Raw genomic sequence first — 24,171 nt, forward strand, 5'->3', positions numbered from 1 at the left:
AACAGCAGCCGCAGTCTCTCTCAATAGCATTTAATAACTACCCATGGAGAAAATTACACTCTATTTAAAAGGCCAGAAAAATCATCTTCAGTTTAACTCTGCTGACTTTGGTAGAATTACACCAGAAAAGAGTTCTCTCTGATTTCCTTTCCCATACTAATGTTCAGTAGCTGGGCATAAAAAGCCTTTCCAAGGCAGATTAAACAAGTCCAAATGGTGAAATATTCTTTTAATTTTCTTTCACACACGTTATTTTAGGTGTAGCTTGGAACTCTGCCCTTACGAGAGGCATCCTTTTAAATATTTATACAGCATCAATATGTAGCCACCTTCATACGTTTTTAATGATATGTTCCTTTCTAAATTAACCATTAGATAACCCCGTCCTGTGGTGTTCTGTATTTTGCACTGCATTTACCCTACCCCTGGATTTTTATTTTTTATTTCTCCGTGGAACAATGAAGATGTCAAGGCAGTGCAGATTCCAGGGGCACCGTGGAAATGAAATTCTTGGAGCACCACTGCTGTTGCCATGTGGACACACACTCAATAGCAACTCTGTGCTGCCCTGCAAGCCAAGGGGATGCAGCCCCAGCCCCACTGCTGGGCCCTGGCAGTTCAGTGCCAGAACAATTCCTCGCTCCTGGAAATGTAACTTCCAGGACTGGGGGGAAAAAAATATTGAAGCAAACCCAAGCAAAGGAGGGGCAGGAAGAGATACCTCCATTTTGAGGCTCTCCTTGAGAACCAGTAGGCTTCTGGATCTTCCAGAGTTTTTTCTCTTTTTATTTTTTCTTCTCAATTGTTTTATTAAGATGCTACAACATGCCAAGGTAAACAGGACCAACACCATCAACGGAGTCAAAAATCTTTTTCTCATGATCTTTGATCCAGCCTAAAAACCCACAGATGAGTAAAAGTGTTGGTACAAGCCCTGGGTTTTTATAACTCTGGGAGTTTTGAGTCCTGTTTAATTACACAACATTATCATAGCAAAGCAGTTTCTGCAAAAGCTGCTCATGGCTTGTTTCCCCTCCCTCCCGAGGGGACCACAGGAGATGGCTGCACCATGAGATTACTGCTGCAGAACCCAACCCTTAGCAAAGCCTCAGCAGACAGACAGAAACACAGCACACCTCTCCCAGCTTTGCAACAGAGATTAGTCATTCCCCTGACCAAAAATAAGGGGACATCAGAGTTTATCCCATTCCCTGTTATACTGAAAAATATTCCCACATGCTTCTTCACCAGGAAGAGTAGAGCTGGAATCCAACCTCTCCTCCTCTGAAGGGGCCTTGCCCTGGACTTGTTTTGCAAGTAAGAGCTTCAGTTAAGCCAGCAGAGATTTTCTCTGAGGATAATGGGCTGAAGGAAGCGCTGAAATGCAATTTCCCTGAGTTGCAGGGTACTGGAGGCAGAGATTGAGTCACCAGCAGAGCCCTTCCAGCGCCGGAGCGGCTCCGCGAACGCGGCTCGGTCCCAGGCAGGGCAGCACCGTCCCCTCCACTGCAGACAAGGCACCTGCAAAAGGCACAGGGGTGCTTTTCTGTCCTCCCTCCAGTGAAGCAAATCTGGTAGGGTTTGGCTGCAGCAGTGCCTCGGTTTCTGGGTTTTTAAATGCACTGGTAAAGGGACATTGTTTGCTCCAAACAAAAGCTGCCTGGGCTTGGCATTCCTGACAGGAGCCTGAGGAAAAGAAGCCAAGGCAGCAGCTGAAATCCAACAAACTGCTCCCCTCCACCACGGGAGAGGCAAGGTATGGCCAAGCTGAACTTGTGCTGTTATTCAAGGTTTTCCTTTGGGTTGCAGAGGCAAATTTTGTGTGTGTGTTTGCTGCAAATATGTTTAAATTCTCTCTGTTTTGGAGGCAAGTAGTCAATGCATCTGAAGTGCATACTTGACATATGTTTCTTTTCACATGCTGTCCTCCATTCATTTCATGCAGCAGATGCTCAGTTTACCACTTTAAATGTATTCTTATTTACTAGAAATTATTTTAGAAAATAGCTGTTTGGAACTAAACATTTCCAGCCCTTCTTTTGGGTGCAGGATTCTCCTTTTTGCAGCTGTCCTGGGTGGCTGCATGCAGATGTTGACAGGTTAATTTGCATTTGAAGAGCTGGGTGCAGTGAGCTAAGCAAGGGTTTTTCTTCCCTGCCTCTGAAGGCAGTCACTTCACACTCCTTGCCAAATTTAGCCCCGATGCTACTCTTCTTAATTAACTAGAGCAACATCCAAGCTGAGTTTGGCCCATTGTTAGCCAGCCATTTATTACAGGGTTGAATTAAACCCCTTGGCCGTGTAGAAGAAAGGCTTTTATTCTGAAAATTGATTGCACTGAAGTGAAACACAAGGACAGCCCTAATTCACAGCAAGGTGGTAGGTACAAGCTGGTTTATCTGATTTCCTCTACCCTGTCACCAGAAACTGCGAGTCCAACCTGGTTTTCCTGCCTGCTGCACACTGCTGAGGTCAGAAATGGTTTAGTAAAAAAAGGAATCCTGATGTTAAGAAGAATGTGCAGCTCACACTGCTCAATCCCCCTTCCCAGAGAGAATTCTTTTTCTTCTCGTTGTGGATTTCTTTTTTCCCTTTAAGTTCATATCAAGACTGTGAGCACAAAGACCCAGATTTAGACTTCAGTCCCTTCCATTGCTGTAGGAAAAGGCAGAAGTCCTGATGCACAGTCCTGCTGTCAGCCTCTAGGAGCTGTTGCTGCTGGTCTTTCATGTGCCTGATCCATCCACACTGGCTCAAAGTACAGACCAAAAGCTCCCATGCTGCAGCAGGGAGAGGAGCTGGCATTCAAAGAGCTGGAGCCCTGTCACCACCAAGGCCCCCTTTGCTTCCTCTTTGGTTTCTTTTCTTCCCTTTAGATGTTACAGAACAGCCAAGGAAAGCTACATCCTGTGGGTATTAGAGCACTGAGCTGAGCCTTCAGAGACATGGGAAGACATAATTAATGTTTTTCTGGTGTTTTTTCACCTTCTTTTCGCCACACCTCTGTTCTCCCCTGCCTCATCCCTGCCATGATCTGCTGTGGGCAGATTCTGGTGTTACTTCTCCTCCCCAAAATCTGGATTTCAGCTCAGTTTGCTGTGCATCCCTTGGCCAAGGGGACCATGGGGACAAAGTCATCCATCTGAGGGACAAAGTTACCCTTCTGAATTTATCAGTTTTCATGTTTATTTGCAGGGATTAAATGAACACTCATAACATGTTGGATTCAGCCTTCATTCCTGGCAAAATTCTTCCTGGTCACAGTCAAATGCAAACTAATTCATCACCCCAACTGTGCATGAGGGAGATGCTGGCACGGGGCACTGTCTCAAGGGGAAATGTTTGCTCCAGTCCATCATTTGCATCACACATGAAGCTTTTCTTGGAGATATCTTTGGGTTTTCTACGTAAGAACTTCAGGGGAGGGGCTGGGAATGGAGCATGTTGCTGTTAGACAGGAATGATTCAGGTACCCATGGAGACATGAGATCACTCTGCATTGTCACCAGCACAAGGAGATTACCTTATACAAGAATAACTAAGAATAGAATTTTTGACCTTCCATCTTTCCTTATCTGTAAACATTAGATCTGCAGAGCAGTGCAGCCCTGCTTGTCAACAAGGAGAAATAAAAGAAAAATAAAACTAATTTAAAACCCCACAGTGGCAGTGAAATAATCCATACATTTATCATTTCAAAGGTTCCCATCACTCCTGCCTCTTTTTCTGCAAAGTTTAAATAATTACATATTTTTTATGTGTTATATTTTCTCTCCTAAGGATAGAACACACTTTACAGGACCTCATATAGATAAAAAAGCGTATTCCTTTTGCAACGTTGCTTACAGTTAACACACACAAACCTGCACCTTGAGCTTTCCAAAACCTGGTTCATACCATCAAATGAATTAATGGCATAGGCAGAAATTTATTTTTAAGTCCTTAAATGTTGAATGTTTATGACTTGAATTTTCCTTTTAAGGACTAGCATGGATCTCAGTGATTGGTGCAAGACTATCTGGTCCAGTAAAAAAGGGCAGATTCTTCACCACACTTGCACCTGCCCCTGCTCCTGCCAGCACTAAAATTGGAGGTATTTGAATGAAAAAAGATCCTTAAAGTGAAGAAATGCAGGATGAGGTTCTGAGCTTACCATAACAGCTGGAAAGAATCTTGTAAAATGAAATTCAGCATCTGCTTCTGTAGATGTCTCAGGTTTTAAGTTTCTGAGGCAGAGGGTAATTTTTAAGCAGAATCTTAACTTGCACATACATGAATTATTTCTAGTGACTGGCTCAAAAATAGCGATTTGAGCCTGTGCAATGTGTTCACACAGGGCTGGAGTGTGTCCAGGCCTGGGGACACAGAACTTTCTGCACACACCTGGATCATGTACCCCACCTTGTGTCCCTGCAGTGTGAGCTGAGGACACGCTCTGTCCCTTGTCCCTTCCTGGGCATGGCTCCTCAGGGAACAGCCAGAGCTTGGGGTCCTGCTGAGCTCTGAGCCAGAGTCTGGAGACACTGGAGGCCAAAGGCAAAGTGCTGTCCCCTGGGAGCAGGGGCTCATCAGGCTGAGTGACTCAGAGGTGCAGCTGTCACAGCCTCCCTGGCTCCTCCTGTGATGGAACAGCTCAGACACCGTGCTGGGGTTGGACCTCAAATCAACATCCAAGCTCCTCCTTTGCTTCATGGGGAAAAAGGAGGCTGTGGGAAAGGTGTGGGAAAAGCAGCACTCATGAGAACACTGTTAGAAAAAAAAAATCCAACACATTAAAGCACAAGGGGATGGCTCTGTCCCTGCTGGAGCCCCCCAGCAGTCCATGAAAGGACCCCTGGTGTATCCAGAACTTGCAGGACATGTCTGCTAGGATTATGGGGAGCTGCTGCAGGAAAGCACTGATGTCTCTTGGGATCACAGCTCTCCTACTCCAGATCCTGCAGGAGTGGGTCTGCAGAGGAGTTTAGGTGATGCTGTGCCTAAAAAATCAAAGCTCAGCCTACAAACCAACCCCAGCACCCTGGACAACAAATGGCACCTGTGACCGTGTTCACAGGGGTCTGAGGATGAGGGAAGAGATGAGGATCTGACTCCATGTTTCAGAAGGCTTGATTTATTATTTTATGATATATATTATATTAAAACTATACTAAAAGAATAGAAGAAAGAATTTCATCAGAAGGCTGGCTAAGAATAGAAAAAGAAAGAATGATAACAAAGGTTTGTGTGTCAGACAGTCTGAGCCAGCTGACTGTGATTGGCCATTAATTAGAAACACCCACATGAGACCAATCACAGATGCACCTGTTGCATTCCACAGCAGCAGATAACCATTGTTTACATTTTGTTTCTGAGGCCTCTCAGCTTCTCAGGAGGAAAAAATCCTAAGGAAAGGATTTTCCATAAAAGATGTCTGTGACAGACACCAAAGAGCAGAGTCAGGAGCTGGACCCTCATGGTGAGCAGGCTGATATCAGCCCTTCCCTTTGCAGCCCAGAGGGTTCTTTGGGGCTGTGCCCATCCCCAGGGATGGACATCCCATCTCAGAGCCTGGAGTCAGCAGTGCAGGAGAGCCCTGCCCTGCCCTGGCAGCAGCACCAGAGCTCACTGATGCAGCAGATCCTCACTCCCAGCTGGTATTTGCTGGCCATAACCCGGTGATTCCAGTCTGTGGAGCAGAAGTAATCCACAGTCACTGGGCAAACTTTGTCCAGAGCTTATCTGGGAGAGAAAGCCCTGCTGCTGGGTGCAGGAGAGCTGCTGAGGCTGGGTGATGTTTCATGACTGAGTATTTTTAGAGCCATCCTATAGTGCAGGATTTTTAACTTCCATTTCACAGCCCTTGAAGCCTGGCAAACTTTCATTAACATTTGATGCCTTGAAGTCATGCAAGGTCTGGGGGGAAAGGGAGGGGAAGGAGGGAAAAGGAGCACACCTTTTTGGAGCAAAGTTGCTGGGAAGTTTAGAAAAAGCCTCCAGTCCCTCCTTTTTGTACCAGGTGGTTTTAAAGGACCCCAATCACTCAGAAAACAAGGCTGGAATTCCAAATCATGGCTGGGTGGAAGAGTTTTAATTAACATATGAAACACCTGGAGTCTCTCAGACCCCTGGGGAGTTGAACCCCACCAGCCTGAAAGGATCATGCCTCTTCTTCGCCCATTATTAGGCAACGTTGCTCATACGGGGCTGTTTGACCCATAAATCCCCAAATTATTTATAAGCCATGAGGCATCCATCCTCAAGCAGAGAGCATGAGCCATGGAGAAGTCAAAGGATTTGCTCCCAGTTCCCTCACTGCCATTTCTGCTCAGCACAAAGTAAGGCTTTTTTTGCCCAAAGTTATAACCAATGAAAACAGTGCTTCCCTGGCTATCAAGGCAGACTTTCAACTGGAAAATACGTTAACAGAAACTCTATTTTTCCCCCCTCTAAATATTCCCACATGCACACACACACACACACACACAGAGAGCGTCTCTTCGCGCACACAACTGAGATTTTCCATAGGCTGAGGGAGTAGGAAGAAGAGACGTATTTTTGTCTCCTTGGCAAAAATATATTGGCAGCATCTCAGTGAGTTGTAAAGATTGAGTAAGTACCAGAGCACGGCCCCGTGAAGCAGGTTTTGGAAAGCTGCCCCTTGGCTGCCTCTGCCCGTGTGCCAGGGCCTGGCAGGGACACTGCCCTGGGGGCACTCAGCCCCAGGGGCCCCAGGCAGCCCACCCGGGCTCCTGAGAGGAAGAGGAGGCTGCAGTCCATGGAAATGAGGAGCTGTCAGCTCTGTACCATGCCAGAGGATGTGTCTGAATGGGAGAGGAGCTGTAAATCCCCCCCGGGCATGGCAGCGTTCCCTGAGCTGCTGCATGGCTCCTGATGTGGCCCTGGCAGGAGGTGGCACCAAGGGTGACAGACTGGCCCTGCCCTGCTTCCTAAGTTCGGGGAAATCAGGGCCCCAGTGTAGGAGTGTTGGGGGGTGGGATGGTCAGGATGGATGGAGAGCAGAGATCTCTGCAGCCAGGCCTGGAATTTGGGGTTTATTGCAAAGGGCCTGGTGCAGGGCCCTGCTGGGAGCTGCCAGCCACAGCTCAGAGCAGGCTGAGAGAAGAGAGGAGCAGAGAGGATGAGAGAGAGGGTGAGAGGGAAAGAGAGTAAGGGAGTCAAAAAGGTAAGAGAGTAAAATGGGTAAGAGAGCAAAAGCGTAAGAGAGTGAGGTTCCTGTTCCAATACAATAAATCTTCTGTGTTGAATATTCTAATTCTCATAACCAATCTAGTCCAAGATACAAATCCTATATAGCATTTACATACAGCCTATAAGAATCATTACATTACCACACTGTGTTACATTTTAAACCCTAAAACTTCCTCTTTGGGCCCCTTCTGCCAAGCTGTAGGGTCTGCTCTGACCCTTGGGCCTGTCTGCAAGCAGAGGGTGTTGTTCCATCAAAAGGGGATCACCTTCAGCTGGCCACACCATTGCTTTCCAGTTGTTCAGTAACTGAGGGATCATTTCAATCTCACTTATATTTCAATATTCTCAAAATCTTTCACTGGGCAATCACATTTATAAGGCTTTTCTGTTTCATCTTCCCCAACAGCCCTGGATGCTGTTATCCAGGGGCAGGGAAACACAAAGGGCTGAGGGGGGAAGGAGTCAGTGGCACAGCAGACACCACACCAGGCACGGGGCACCTGCCCTTTGCCCAGTCTTCCCAGAAAAAGGAAAATGTTTTGGTTTTCTCCTCCCAGCTCTAAACACTCCTGGCTTCTTCCAAGCCATCCCAGGACAGCAGAAGGCAGTGAGCATTTCTGGTTACAATGGCAGATGTGCCTGATGATGTGGGACTCTCACATGCATTATTTAAAGCAAATTCTGGGATTCTAAATTGGATTGCTCAAAGCTCCCATCACTACTGTCCTTCCCCAGTGCAGGTAGAAACATTTCATAGTAAAGCACAATCCTGAAATACTGAAAGTAAACTCAGAAATCTCGACCATAAAATATTTATGAGTCTGTGCTTTGGTGCATTGTAATTTTGCATGATATGTTTTGCTTTTCAAGACTGACTAGATTAAGGCTCTTCTGATTCATTAAACACATTTTCCCAAATGCTGTTTCTACAAATATTGTTGGGTCATTGTGTTTAGTTGCATTTATTAGCTGGTGTAACAAGGAACGTACGTCTCCCATAAACCTGAGAGGAACCCACTTAAATGTGTTGCTCTGAATCTCAGCAGAGAAGAAAACAGTTCTCATGAATAATTAAAGCTTAAAGAGGTCATGCTGGTTTTGCAGCCTCATTTTTATTTGTCACTGCTTAGTTTGCATTAGGAAATGGGAAGTTTCAGGTGCAGGAGCCAAATGGAATCTCTTCTCCCTGTGTTCATTTAAACAGATCTATTTGGTAGCTGTCTCCATTTTTATGTATTAGGTCATTTGTTAGCTGTTGTGATTTAAGTCAGTCCTGGGAATCAGAAAGTTTAAGGCTTTTAATTTTCATCAGGCAGTGGCTGTGCACCCCTTTGCCTTCAGGCAGGAGGGAGCACTGGCTCTTCAGCTGGGCAGGGCTGGGGTGCAGGCAGGGTGGGGATTCAGAAACACCAAGATTTAGGCAGGGTGGAGATTCAGAAACACTGGGATTCTGACAGGACTGGGATTCAGCAGGGCTTGGATGCAGGAAGGGCTTGGATGCAGGCAGGACTGGGATTCAGAAACACTGGGATTCAGAAACACTGGGATTCAGGCAGAGTTGGAATTCAGGCAGGGCTGGGATGCAGGCAGGGCTCTCAAGGAGGACCTGGCTCACCCTCTGGTCCCCATCTCCACAGACCCCCCCCCCCCTCCTCAGCTCTCTCTCCCTCCCACTTACTCCCAAACTTCTTTTCCTCCTCCTCTGTGAACCACCTCCCATTCCTTGCCCCAAAGTGCTCCTTTGCTCTTTTTCTGCTCCTTTGCTCTTGTTTCACATTGCTCTGCAGCACCTTTCAGGTTGCAGGCACTGCTGGGAATCAGGAATAACCAAAGCAGTAGTAACTCTAATTCAAGTTTAAATCCTACATGCTGCCTTTATATTCCCTTCCAGGATTTAACAATGGCAAAATATTTTTGTTCCTTTCATTTTTCCCCACTGGAAGCTGCTCAGTCCCTCCAGCAGCTCTGCTATTTGTTCCCAAGGTTAGACATCAGCCCTGGGTATTCAGCCCAACAGCCTGCACAGCACTAATCTCTCCTGGTGGAGTGTCTCTCACACTGATACATCATGCAGATGATTACTGAGACCTTTGCCTTGCATTTCCCAAACCCAGCCATCAGCAGGGCTTGGCAGTTCCACCCCTTTCTCCCAACCTTTGGATTCCCTGTTGTCATCTGCCTTGTTTCTGTCCTGCATCACTGGCTGGGCATGATCAACCTCCAGAGGCTTGGCTTCTATGTATAACTCAACAAGCTGGCAGAGAGACCAGGAAGACTCATTTGTGTGCTCCAAAACGAATGGAGATCCAACTCAAGGTCACTGCCTTCCAAAGACAGACACATTACAAGCATTCCTTTCAACTGAGATGATTTATGGACTGTTATTTCCCTATTGCTTCTTCAATATCCAACTATTTTTCTGAATGCCACCATCTGATGATGAATCTACATGGATTAAGAGCTGTGGAATCGTTACAAGATTCCAGGAGTGTCCAAATATCCTGCACATTCCTAATCAATTCACTAGCAAGGTTCTATATCACTATTTTCCAGTGTAAACCTCATGCTTTTTCATTAAAAAAACCCAACTTTGCAATGTATGAATGAGCCAAAAGAAAGTTTGTAAAGGATGTCAGGTTAGAGACATTCCTGCTATTGGAGCTGGCAATAATTCATTTAATGCAGAGAGGTAATTATTTAGTGCCTTGCAAGCTTCTGCTACACCAAGAGATCTCACCATCAATAATCAGAACAACCAATTCTCAATTCTCAGTATTGATTGCATCAATAATATTAACCATCTCCTCAATAATATCAATAGTATGAATGATTAATAATATGAATCACTTTTTTCTACTGACTTGATCTGGAAGGATTTTCCATCAGAGAAGAAGACACCCTGTGCAAGCTACCCCAAACATCCCCAAGGATTTCCCAGGTCCTCATTCTGGAGAGTTTTTTCTTAAATTTTAGGCTGCTATAAACCTTGCCTGGTGTGAAATGAAAACGTTTCAGAAAATGGGGGAGAAAATGGCAGTTTAAGAGGGTCTAAAAGTAGAAATTAAGAATAGTAAGGCAACAACTGGAGGTTGTGCACATGTGAAAGTTGAAGTGGAAGAAAATAGAGGGGATTGAGCATCCCACATTGCACTGGGGGTGTTTCAGGTAGTTCAGGAAGCACCCCAGAGGTGACCATGACAGTGATTCAAATTACAAACTCAGTAGGGATTTTGGAGAGACATCAATGTCCATTTGCTTGAATTCCACCCCCAGGAAATGCCAAGCCATGGGACAGGATGTGCAGGTGTGCTGTGATCCTCAAAGGTGAAGCCATCCAGCCCTGGTTGATCGCAGGTTAATGAGGGAGAACTGATGACTTATCAAAGGAAGGGAAACCATATGGATAAAAACCAAACTGCCCCTTAAGGGAAACTTGGTTCCAATTGTGCAGATACAGGGAAAAGGCATGGTTTGACATTGTGAAAATAAACATGATTTGTCATTTTGCAGCATATGAACTTCACCGGGCTGAAGGAGGGCCTGTTCTCAGAAATGCACCCGATGCAGTTTGGCACTCCAGCCCTCTCACAGTCTGATGGACTGGCAGCAGCCTCCCTGGAGTACCACTGAATCTATCTCAGGGTCAAGAATACTGGGGGAAAAGAGCAGATTTTGGTGCAAATCCTGGCTAGATTCAGGCCAGCACCATTCATTTCCCACGCTGAGGTGTTGGGGCGGTGATGGTCCCTGTGGGGCCATTCACAGTTGTGAAAAACAACTCAGTCTCTGATATATTGTGCCAAAAGCACTGCCAGTTACTGAAGTACCTCTTTAAATTAAGGTGTTTGGAGCCAGAATGTAAGTAAGAGCTGGAAACTCATCAGAGGATGACTCTCAGTTCCGAGCTCTGATGGATGAAGGCTCTCACCTCAGAAGCCAACACCAGCTCCTCAAGTGTTAGACTAATTTTAGCTAAGGTAGAAAAGCCAGCTACAGAACTCTAATGGAGGTTTCTGTCCAAGCTCCAAATTCACTTGAAAAGGATGAGGAGGATTATATCAGCCACCCAGAAACAGCCTCAGCAAAGTGGCAGCAGGGAAAAATATGGAAGTGAGTGGTGAGATAAACTTCTGGGCTGCTGGATAAAGGACTGAGGCAGGAGATGCAGGACGAGCCGAGGTGTGAAGGCAGAACACAGCAAGTGTGGGCTGGGCTGGTGGAGAGAAAAGCAGACACAGAGAAGTGAGTTAGCAACCCCACGACAAACCAGGAATGCTGACAGTTCCTTGGGGCTGAGCCAGCCATGAGAATGCTCACCGTGGCAGGCCTGACTCGTGTCTGACTTGAAAATGTTCCTCAAATCACCAGTGTTGAACACAAATGTTCCTCACATCACCAGTGTTGAACACAAATGTTCCTCCAGCAGCATCACCAGTGTTGCCCCAAAACAAGCACAACATACCCAGCCTGAGGGATTGACCCTCTTTCCCTGTGCTGTTGATTTACAAAATGCAAACTGAACATCAGGGCTGGAAGTTTGTCAGACTTTCTCCCTCGAAAACACAGAGACATTCCCTCAATAAGCTTTGTAAAAAGGAGCAACAAAAGAGACTAAAACAGAATCCCCTGAAATTTGCCCCACTTTGCCATCCAAGGAGCAGCACAAGAGGATGTGGTTGATAAGGAGAAAATTGCAAATTGTAGTAGGAAGACCCATCAGCAAGGCTTGTGGAATTCCACAGCACAGTCTGTTATCTGCTGCTTGGCCAAGGAAAGGCAGCTGGGAAGGGACAGGAGCACTGCTGAATAACCTCCGTCATGAATTCTATGACCAAAATGCTGGTTTATGAGGCAAATATTTGAAGAAACTGGAAAGTGAGGAGCCTAAACCAAGATGTAACATGCAACTCTCCCCTACTCTGCCTTTCCCTGGTACCATTGGTATTCACTGTGGTAGCACAAGGACACTTGGTACTTTTGGCAGCAGTTTTGTAATGACTGAAGAGGATTCAAAGGACAGCAGCCAGACACTGTGATGTGTTTTATTAGCTCCCAGATGTGCAGGTGAGGTGAATCTTTGGGAAATGAGTTTTGCTGCCACGAGTTTCCTAACATCCCTCAAGGTCTCAAAATCTTATAATGGAACAAAAGGCTGTCATAGAATATGAAAGGCATCTTTGGCAAAGCATCTTCTCTGAATCTGTTCATTTCTTACACAGAAATACAAATGCACAACATCTCTGATGATATTTGCCCAGCTGAAAACAGGAGGTCAGCTGCTGAGGCTGTGTGTTTTCCACATGAATTATAAGTGACTGAGCCTCTGTAGGCGTTTCCTGGGATATCTTCTGGTGTAGGTGATCCAGAATCTAGAGATGCTTTACCAGGCTGTATGAAATAGTGTTGGTGCATCCTGGATTGCAGAATGCCAAAAAAACCAAGACTGTTTTGCTCAGAGAGTAAAATTGTTCCTGCCAGAATTGGAAGTCAGAAGTGCTCCATCCATGAAGTGTCCAAGGCCAGGTTGGATGGGGCTTGGAGCAGCCTGGGACAGTGGAAGGTTGCTGGGACAAGATGGGCTTTAAGGTCCCTTCCAACCCAAACCATTCTGTCATTCCATGAGCAGTGGATATTTTTTATCTCCTAAACAAAGTACCCCTTCTGCCATAGGACCATCTTCCTTGGGAAACAGTGAGCATCCCCTGGCACCTGGAGGAGATCAGCCAAGGCCACAGAGAACTCAGGAATGTTCAAAAAGGGGTGGCTGTGCCAAGAAGGTCGAGCTGCCCAAGCAGGAACCTCTCCAGTCTGGAACTGGCACTCAGAGCAGAGGGGGCCACACCAGGCATGAGCTCCAGTGCAGCGTGAGAGCTGCAGAAACAGCAATGCAGGAACAGAGCAGCACAGCCTGCCTTCTGTGGGGCTGGGCTGGCAGAGGGGCTGTGACAGCCTCTCCTCCAGCACACAGGGCTGTGTCCAGGAGCACCAGGGAGAGGCTGCTGGCAGCAAAGAGAACCAGATCAAGCACTGCCACAGTGCAGGCAAGCTGGGGAAAGCAGATTAGGATATTCTAAATACTGGAGAGTGGGATGTAAGACTCTTCTCTCACAGAAAGTCTGCAGTAAATACAGGAGGGAGCATTTACTACGTGAAAGGAAGAGAATGGAGTGAGCACATCAATGACAAGATAAACCAAGACCTGTTCCTGGAGAAAACCTGCTCCTGCCAGGCTGGGGGGGAATGGGGAGCACTGAATAAAGGCCAGGCAAGAGCTGCCTGCCAGCCCCAGCTCCTCTGCAGTGCGTGGGCAGCAGCAGCTGCTCCAGCAGCTCCTCCAGCTCCTCGGAGCCCTCCCGAGGTGCCGAGCACACCGGGAAGGTGTTCTGCCTTTAAAAGCCTTAAAGAGGAGCAAAATGGGACAGGCAGCGAGTCCTGAGTGGCCGCTCCTCACCTGGCACCAGGGCACTGCCAGGCAGCTCCGAGCAGCTGAAGGTCTGTAGGCAGCAGAGGGGGAGGACTGGAAAAAGGGGAAATTCATGTCACAGCAGAAGATAAGAAAATAAGAGACTGGAGGAGGAGTTTTGCTTTGCCCACCAGACAATTGAAAATAGATCAAAAGAAGAACCCAAAGGGTTTGTTTGAGATGACAGCTCCTAAGGAAGAAAGTGGGGCAAATTTCATACATTTCTACATTTTAAAATAATTGTCTTTCTGGCCGGGAAGTAGATGGGAAGCAAACAAAAGGGAGTAGGCCAGATTCTGATATCACTGGGTGAGACAGATTGGAGCCCAGTACAAGAAAATCAGAATCTGGCCCAAAAGGAGGCAGCTCCACTCACTGCAATGAGAAACAACTGAGTTCTGAGGTAGGGAATGAAAGATAAAGAAAAGGCCTTCTATAAGTGAAATAAAATATTCTTTTTTTCACAGTCTCAAGACCTGTAGAGAAACATGGTTAAGAGTAAGGATGGATTCCATTTAAAGACTCAGCTGAGCTGAATTTGCTTTGGCCTGACCATGACACACACAGGCAGCTTGTCCTGCCCATGGCACCAGGGTAGCCCACAGTTATGGGAATAAACTCCTACTCTTTTTATGTCCTGAGCATTCTCTGAACACAGGATCTACCCTGGCAAAAATATGGCAATAACCCAGGTACGAGCAGTGCTCTTCATCAAATTCATCTTCAGGATGAAACAAAAATACAAACTGTCATATGGACAAATTTCCAGGACTGGCAGGACTCCGAGGGTGTCAGACAGAATCTGTCTCAAAACCAGCCTATGCTTTGAAGTTTCCAGCTCTTACAACAGCCAAACTTTTTTCAAAGGCAAACACCCAATAAATGTGTATTTAACCTCCTGAGGCTTCTTCCTCTGCTGGCTGCATCCTCCACGGTGATGAAGGCGGCTCACAGCAGCATTGTGGAGAAGCAAATTCACATGAGGTGTGTTTTGCACATGACCTGCATCAATAGTTCATGATTTCTTTTATAATGACAGCATTAAACATCTCCAGGCAGAGGTCCGTGGGAGCTGTGCTCATTGGAGTAACTTAAGGACAGGCTTGTGAAACTCTCAGCAAGCAGCAGGAGACAAATAATCAAACTTGGGACAGCTTAACACACAAAGTTCCGAGCTACAGGAAAATATCTATTGCTGCTCCTTGTGGTCTGAGGGGAGAGCTCAGGAGTAGAATAACCCCTGTTTGACCAACAGCACCACAAAGCAAGTTTTGAAAGTAAAAGGAGGTGCACCCTCGATTCCTCTTCTCGAGGGTTATTTTGTGACAAGAGGAATGAGAGGAAAGCAAAGGCAGCAGCTGCATGTGCTGTGGTGTCAGCCCAGTGAGACAGGGGAGCTGTGCTGGTGGAAAATCAAACAAATGAACACAGAGCACACATAGATATTTTTGTGGACATGAACACTTTTTGGCATGTCTGATCTCCTTTGCTCACTATTGCTCAAATCAGCCAGCAAAGGGCTTCAGAACCTGTCAGCAAAGAAATCCTCCTAAGGAAGAAAATACACAACTGTTTCTCCTCTGCCCTGGCAGAGTCCAGCCCTGAGACACTCTCACTCCTATAAATAGAGGTGATGTCCAAGGGAAGTGTAAAGCCATGCCATTAAGGAAAGCCAGTCCTGCACGAGGTGCTGGGATGGACACTGTGTTCAGGCCACTTCTGTTACAGCAGCCCCACTCTGCTGTCACACTTTCCTCGTGGTCTGTGACTCTGTCTGTCAGTCAGCCCTCTCTGTGCTGATGTATTCAGAAAACTTGTCATTTAACCATTCGATATTCATGTGTTGCAGTAAATCAGGCTGACAGCTGGCTCTGGAACCGAGGCACAGTATTTAATCACAGAATAGATGCAACAAGCAGAACCATTGGTCCAAATTTCCCCTGGTACCTTACTAATTGCCTTATTTTTAATATACAGTCAGCTCCTTGCAACTTGTATTCCCTGTTTCCACAGGCAACAGAGAAAAAAACCCAAGAATGTTTTGCTCAGAGAGTAAAATTGTTCCTGTCAGAATTAGAAGTCAGCCCCCAACAGCAGAGGTGCTCCATCCCAGAAGGGTCCAAGGCCAGGTTGGGTGGGATTTGGAGCAGCCTAGGATAGTGGAAAGTGTTGACAGCACTTGCTGTGAAATGATCCTGAAAATAATTTCATTCCACGTCTCCAAACCATCCCAGAAGTCCCACATTTGCCAGGAAGCAATGGGCTGCTTGGTGAGGTTTTTTGGATGGCTGTGGGTGTATTTACCTGCCTGCAGGTGACTGCTGAAGCCAAGTGGCCACTTCTGCAGCTGAAATTCACAGCTCCCATCCCCCCCATGCACCTCCACTGGGAGAATCCCCTGCTTCACACTATATATTAATAGTGTGCATGCACGTGTGTGCCCCAGAGCTGCTGGAGAGCTGCAGGAATGGGGTGTGTTGGCAGGGGAGAGTTTGAGCCAAGACACTGCAAATGTCTGGTGTCTTGAGGAAACAAGAAAGGCTTCTCCACCTTTCTCCACCAGGTCCCAAACCCAGTGTTTTCTGCATAAGGAGGGCTGGCAGCTGAGAGGGTTAAGGGTGCAGGAGGTGATGGAGCAGGAGGGAGCAGCCCAGCCCCTCTTCCCCCTCTGCTATCAGATTTCCCTCCCTCAGCCCTGCTCAGCACGGGCAGACACAAATCCCTATTGACAGAAGTCCCCTGCAGACAGGGCCCTCTGCTGCAGAGCTGCTCCAGTCTGCAGTGCTGGAAACCTATTTTAAATGACAACACAGCAGTAGTGCTATGGGAAGATCTTGTTGTGTAGAGTTTTCAAGATTAGGGCAGGGAGAAAACAAAACTACAGCCTTGTATTGACAAATATTGTCAGACATTTGAGGACGCTGTTTTCCAGTGCTGGTTTGTGCAAACACTTCCAGGGCATCAGGGAATGTTGGCATTGATAAACACTAACCACAGGAAATGGCTGTTGTCAGACATGGCTGATGGTATGGACAATAACAGGATCATGCATGGCTACCAAGTTAATACGCATTTGCATCCTAAGCATTAATCTTCACTCACAATCATCAAAAAATAAAAACTCAAAGAACAATCTGCAGTGGTAGAGGCAGGATTATTAAAGGATTATTTGAGAAAGAGCAAGGAGAAGGCAGTATGTCATCAGAATATGGGATCACTACTTTGATTTGCTGTTGAAATCTCTATGTATTTTGAGATCTCAAAGCCCAAAACAAAGCTTAATCTTCACTTAGGCACTACAGTCGCCTCCCTTATCATGTTATCTGAGTACATCACACTCTAATTATAGTTGTCTGAACAACACTTAGTGAGATTGGGAAGTACTAACCTTGCCAGAGAAGCCCTTGAACACAGAGCAGAACCAAGTCAGAAATGCTTTTTAGTTCCTAATTGCCAGCTAAGTATGCTGCAACCAGTGGAAAAAAAAATTGTTCTAACACCATCAACAGCACTTCAGAAAATTTACCTCTTCATTATCATTAATGCAGATCCTGAAGTCCTGGCTCAAAATTCAGAACAAAGTTTTTGCTATTATGAGGAGAAAAAATGCATTCTAATATTTGTATTTCTAAAAGCATCATTAAAAACGTATCAGTAATCATTCAAAGAAAGAAGTAATACTTACAGCATCTCAGTGGGATATTATATCTCACTCTCAAGAGGTATCCAGAAGAGCTTCTCAATATTTTAGTATCTGTTAGGCAGTGATTGCAGTTTATTTATCTCTCTCTCTAGTGGGTACAGCAGTAGGAGTTAAATATTCCATCTTCCTCTCCCAAGGATATAAGGGACTGTATCCCCAAACTCAGGCAAGAAGGAAAATCTCTGTCCCCCATCCTTTCCTGGTGGGAAATGGTTTTGTGTGCCTCAGTGAGTGTGGACCTGTGGCCACGTTTGCCTGCACATTTCTTCAGGGCAGCTCCTGAGAAGCCTTGGAGAAAAGCTTCAAACAGCTCAGCCCTCGTGCAGGTGCTTGCAGAATGATTGTTACTGGGCTTAACTGAGGTTTTCCTTTTCTGCCACCTCTGCCATTCCATGACTTTTATTCTTTATGCATTGCTTTACATGCCAGGGCATGGAGATGAATATCCCACCAAAGCCCAGCTTTGACTTGCTCCTATTTTTTATGTATCAATACAACTCAGACTCTGCTGTCACCTTTTAGAGCTGACCGCTGCTTCATTGGCTTCTCCAGCTAGTTTTAATTTTTAATTTTTTGCCAAATTTGAATTTTTAATTTTTGCCAAATCTGAACTTCAAAGTCCATCCTTATGAAGAAGTATTGTTACTTTTCCTAGCAAGCCTTTATTTCAGATACTTTGTGGCTTGAAAGAGGCCTCAACACTGTGTAGATCACCAGAGTTCTTGATAGCAACTTCAAGCCTCACTGAGAGTTTAATAAGCTGTTGCTGAATTACATTGCACTTGTTAAGTTTATAGAAAAAAGTTATTCAGTCTGCTGCTGTTATTGGCTATCAAACATCACAGACACTAGAGAAGACCCTTAACCAGTATCTCTGGTCTGAACTACATAAAAAGTACTGGGGAGAATATTTTGGATTCCTAGGCTTTGATACAGGTCCAAATTTCACAGTCATTTCCAATTTCTATAATAAATTAGCCAGATAAATAATGACCAATTAATAATGACCAATCCCAGTATTCCTAAAAACTAAAAATAAAAAGGAACTTTCAAATTCATCCAGATTAATTTTTTTTTGGGTGGGGGGAGCAGGGCAGAGAGGTGATTAACCTGTTTTTTACCTCTGATTAGCCTGTTTTTTTACCTCTGCTAGTCTTGCTCATACTCTTTCATGTGAGAGGCTGTAAATAGAAGAGCCAGGAAATGAAGGTCTCATCAGTGCTGGTGCATTCCAGCCCTGCTGGGGCAGGAATGGCTTCATGGCCTCTCTGAAAGTTCTGCTGAGGGGCCCATTTCACTCAGCAGTTTAATTATGTTGAGCCATTTCACAGAGCCCAAAGCCCTCCACCAGTCCATCAGTGCTGCAACACAAGAGGCCTTGAGAACATTTCAGTCTTGCAGACTCCTCACCTGTTGAGTTTCTGGAGGGAAGTGTTTGTTTGGGCTGTTGCCATGTCCACACTCTGGGAACGTGCAAGAGGAGCCCCTGGTGGGGACACTGAGCTCCCTCCTTCAGGCCTCTCCCTGCCTGCCCTGCCCCTCAGTCACCTGCCATACCTCTGCTTTTATACTTTTATAACTGTGCATAAATTCAGCCAATTACCTTAACCTTTACTGGAGGTTATTATTGGAGGAAATTTATTATTTATTTTACTATTGGAGGAAAATTATTTAGATTTATTGGAGGACCACAGAATCATGGAATGGTTTGGGTTTAAAGGGATCTTAAAGCTCACCCAGTTCCACCCACACCTTCCACTATCCAAGGCTGCCACATCAAACCTGGCCTTGGACACTTCCAAGGATGGGGCAGCCACAGCTTCTCTGAGCACAGGGAGGAATTTCACCCTTTATTTCCTCTAACCCTGCTTTCTGTCAGTGTGAGGATACAGAACACAACACCTACAGACAGACCAGGTGTGCAGACTGAGGTGGCCCCACCCATACACACACAACACAATCATTGAGAAGCCTATTTCCACAGAAATTAGGATGGGGAAAATTATTTAGATTTTTTTTTTCCTTAATAAATAGAGAGGATAAAAATCACACTGTTGAATGTATTTCCTGTAAATTGCACACCTTAATGGACAGACTCAGTGAAATGACCATCCAGTCTGAGAGGCTCTGTAATGCTGGGGGTGATTGTGTGAACTGCCATGAAAATAAACACTGGCATCTTTAAAATCTTTTAAATGAGTTTTGCATTGCCTTGAGGAGCAGCAGCCCCTGTGGATGCACAGGCTCAGCAGGAGCAGCCCAGCTGCAGTGCTCTCCCCACCTGGCAGCCAGGACAGGTGTGTCACTCCCAGATGTGACATGAGCCACTTGCATCTTGTTCCCCACAGCCTTTGAAGTGCTGTGCAGAGAAAGCCTGAGCTGCTGCTGCTGCAATTAGAGCTGATACATCATTTACTGGGAGAATTTAATGTGCTGTAGTAGCAAACCTGCAGTTGACACTCACAGGGTGCAATTTAAATCCTCTGGATTAGTAATTCTTTTGAGATTTTTGTAATCATTGGTAATAGGTAGTGAAATAAATCCACATTTATATCCTACAGACTGCAGCTGTGCTTCTGTTAAAGTAGTATTAAGTGATGGGTTTTAAATCCTTCTGCCAGCTCGAGCTGTAAGCACTGAGGCTCCTGTGCAGGGATAACTCAGCCTGGGTGATGTGTTCCCGAGCAGGAGAGCTCTGGTTAATGAATAATGAAAGCAGCACGGCACAATCAGAGCTCAGGGCTCGCTCCTGCAGGAAGCTCTCTGGGGAGAGCTCCCCGTGCAGCTCCCTGTGCCACAGCGACCCAGCTGCAGCTCACACTGTGGATAACAGTGACAGCAAAGAGCACAAAATGCTCATGGACAGCTTTACCTACACGGACAAAGTGCTGAGGTGTCCAGTCGAGCGAGGGGTTTGTCCAGCCAGCTCTGGTGCTGTCCCTCCAGGGATCAGGAGTGCATCAGGAGTGCATGCTGTGCCCTGACTTTACTCCCAGTTAGCTAAACAAATATGCCATTAAAAACTGAGCCAACCTTGAGTGGGACATAAGGGCTTCAACTGCAGCAGGAAGAGATTTATGGACTTGTTTTTGCAGCCTAGAGAGTAATTGAAGAGGGCTCAGACAATTCAGCATTTACTGGCACTTCACTGGGGTGAGATGGGAAGGGTGATGGGAGCGAGATTGGCCCTGAGAGCCCCAGCCATGGAGCAGGGACCCAGCCTGACAGCCACTCTGGGAACAAAAAGAAGCTTTGCAAACTCAGTATGCTTGTAAGATAAGCACAGCGCTGATAAAGTGAAGCACTTAGAGATTAAAAAACCCAAGAGGACGATAGAAGTGGCTGAAGGAAAGAGCCCAGGAATCCTGGCTGTCCCTTCATTCAGCCAATCTGCCCAAAATTCATTACTTTAGAGGTGGTTTTAAAAAGCACATTTGCCTGGTTGTGTTCCTTATGGGTTCTGTTTGCTTCGTTTCCATCCAGGAATCTACAAAGGACATTGTTTCCGGATCAACCACTTCCCTGAGGACAATGACTACGACCACGACAGCTCAGAGTACCTTCTCCGTGAGTGAGCACTGACACCTGACACACAGATGGGGCTTCCCTGGGCTTCTCTTCTGCAGAGGGCAACCCCAGTTTTACTCACTGCAGACTGGCCCAAACTGGGCTGCACAGCCCAGTGGGGCCACGTGTCCAGTTCATGCAGCAGCTGACACAGCCATCACCCCTGGGGACCCCACCTCATGGTCATGGAATCATGGAATGGTTTGTGTTAGAAGGGACCTTAAAGACCATTTAGTTCCAACCCTCTTGCCATGGGGTTTCAAGGATTTTTTTCCAGGGGAATGCTCACAATTTTGGTGCAGATGGTCTAAACATCATATGACAAATTTTCAAATGAAAACTGCAGCTATCTTGCCCAGATTTGCAAGGATATTTTACAGCGGGAGTATTTATAGGGTTAGTGTAACAAAACAGGTTTGAGGAGGGGGTTCCAGCCCACTAGGAAGCTTTACCAAATGCTTAAACCCAACCCTTACTCAAGCCTCAGCCTTTGCAGCTGGTGAGCCACATCCCCCTGCAGTGAAATCACTGCACTGTAGGAAGGAAGCTGAAATTTCTGCAGCTAACAGCAAAATCCCAGCATGATCAGGGCCATGGCTTCCCTGCCTGGCCAGCCAGCCACTGCTGCTCCACTCTGGCATGGAATTACCCCCAGAAGGGATTCCACCCACCAACCTGGGTCTGGGAATCAGGGCAGTTGTTTCATCCCCTCCACCTGACCATTCTCTCAGCTGATGGCAAGTCTTGGAACCCAACCATGAATCCTGCAAAGTTGGAGTTAGATTCCCCTTCCCCAGAGGACTCCTTGCCTTGTTGTTCCTCGTGAACAAAAGAGCTGAGCAGCCAAGCTGAAAGCAGTGCCCTTTAGCAGGGAGAGGAACTGCAGCTCACAAGGTGTTGGGAAATCAGGGAGCACAGAACAACGCTGCTGGCAAAGCAGAGAACTCCTCAATTACAATATTAATTACCTCAACACCACTTAGAGAACCACTCTGCCCTTCTGCTCACTTGTGGGCAACAACTTCTTGTTGCTAAGACATGAATAAGGGAAAAAAAAATCTCTGAAAAGTTTGCCTCACCAGAAAACCCAGATGTTTTTTCCCTCTTTGCTCTTGTCGATTTAGATCAGTCACAGCACCCGGGTGACACGATTTCAGAGCTCAGGCAAAGGCAGAGTGTGAGCACAGCTGCATTTATCTTTCATAAAAAGCCTTGGAACTAATGTTAAATTGATGCCAAGTCAGCTTTAGGAAACAAACATCATTAGTAAAAGGAAAGAGGAATTAAGTAGCATCATGATAAAAGCACATTATGCCTTCTTTATATGGAGAAAAGTGAGAACTGGGAAAAACAGTCTCCAGCTCCACGTTAAGCTACGAGACTGGTAAATTGTTTGTAAGTGTGCTTGTGACGGGTGTTCCTAAAAGCTGTTTGCAAAAGTGACTAAGTACAGATCTTAAAAACAAGTTGGTCTAACCCTTTATGTCTTCTGCAAAATCAGTCTCAGGTGTCTCCCCCGCAGAGCAGAGCTCACCTCACAGAGTCTGCACGGAGACAAGGCTCCTTGGCTTTAACTTTGATAAGAAAACTGCAATTTCCCATGGACAGAGTTGATTTAGAGTTTACTGAAAGGTAACATGTCTAAATCCAGAGGAGATGAGCTCATACCTATATGTAATAGGGACCAAATCATTGTCTAAGACAGGAGGATATTTGCATCCTGTTTCACAGTGACGTGACAGCTTCTGTCCTGTTTTTGCCCTCTGCAACACTTTTGCAGTCTACTGGCTCCATTCTCCACTATTTCTGGCCATTTCTTGGCACAGTTTCTCAGAGGGACATGTTGGGACTAATATTTATTTTTCCTGCCTGGCTTAGGCAAAGGCACCCACACTCATGTGTTTTGTGCTCCTGAAGCAGCAGCGTGAGGGGTCTCAGCCTCTTCCACAGCCCCCAGTTTAATTTGGGCTTCAGAGAAATGCAAACACTGTAGTGTTTGCAGGATCGAGCCCTGGTTCAAAACCCCATGAAAATCAGTGACAAAAATGACTGATTTTGGGAAACTTTGGTCTAGGGAGTGGGTAGAGGCAGGAGTTTGGACTTTGCCCTTTGGTGTTCAAGCTGCTCCCTACAAAACCAAGCAAACAACAGTGTGGGACAAGCTGAGACGTGCAGAGGAGCTCAGACAAGACCCTTCCTATTGAACCTTCCCCGTGGCAACACACTCCCATCTGTGTGTCTAAAATAATCCCCCTCACGTGCCTGAGCAGAGCCCCAGTGAGCAGCAGATGTCCCAGTGCCAGCACGGACCCCGGGCTGCCACCGCATCCCCAGCGGCAAACGTGCCCCGGTTCCCTGTCCCTGCTTCCCTTTCTCCTGCTTCCCTGTCTGCTGCTTCCCTGTCCCTGCTTCCCTGGTGTCTCCTGCTTCCCTGTCCCTGCTTTCCTGTGCCTGCTTCCCTATCTGCTGCTTCCCTGTCTCCTGCTTCCCTCTCTCCTGCTTCCCTGTCCCTCCTTCCCTGGTGTCTCCTTTTCCCTCTCTCCTGCTTCCCTCTCTCCTGCTTCCCTAGCGCCTCTTGCTTCCCTCTCTTCTTCTTTTTCTCCTGCCTCTCTCCTCTCCTGTTTTCCTCTCTCCTGCTTCCTTTTCCCCTGCTTCCCTGGTCTCCTCCTTCCCTGGTGTCTCCTGCTTCCCTCTCTCCTTCTTCCCTCTCTCCTGCTTCTCTCCTCTCCTGTTTCCCTCTCTCCTGCTTCCATCCTCTCCTTCTTCCCTCCTCTCCTTCTTCCCTCCTCTCCTGCTTCCCTCGTGTCTCCTTCTTCCCTGTCCCTGCTTCCCTCTTTCCTGCTTCCCTGGTGTCTCCTGCTTCCCTGTCTGCTCCTTCCCTGTCCTTGCTTCCCTTTCTCCTGCTTCCATCCTCTCCTTCCCTCTCACCTCCTTCCCTCTCTCCTCCTTCCCTCTCCTCCTTCCCTGCTCTCTCTGGTCACACCAAACCCGATCTGTTCCCATCCAGCCCGGATTCACCGGCTCCTCTCCCTTGGCAGGAGGGGGATCCATCTCGTCCTCGCTGTGCGCTGGGGATGTCGGGGCTCTGCTGCTCCGAGCAGGGGGACCCCGCTTCGGGGGCATCTCCACACGTTCGTGCCCTTCCTCCCTGCATGTCAGAGCATCCTCTTTGCAAAGCCATTCCCTCGGCTCCCGCCTCTGCGGAGATGAAAAGCCCGAGCCGAGCAGGGTTTGCAGCCCCATGGGG

At 46.7% G+C, this 24,171-nt stretch overlaps 1 protein-coding gene across 1 annotated transcript in view; it reads left to right on the forward strand.

Moving 5' to 3' along the window:
- Nucleotides 1-24,171, forward strand: part of CACNG4 (calcium voltage-gated channel auxiliary subunit gamma 4) — a 44,955-nt gene that overhangs the window by 12,794 nt on the left and 7,990 nt on the right. The window contains exon 2 of the mRNA XM_059485601.1: nucleotides 20,841-20,924. Within this exon, the coding sequence (XP_059341584.1) occupies nucleotides 20,841-20,924 (84 nt within the window). The remainder of the gene's footprint in view (nucleotides 1-20,840; nucleotides 20,925-24,171) is intronic.

Source organism: Ammospiza nelsoni, chromosome 19 (assembly GCF_027579445.1).
Source record: "Ammospiza nelsoni isolate bAmmNel1 chromosome 19, bAmmNel1.pri, whole genome shotgun sequence".
Lineage (NCBI taxonomy): Eukaryota > Metazoa > Chordata > Aves > Passeriformes > Passerellidae > Ammospiza > Ammospiza nelsoni.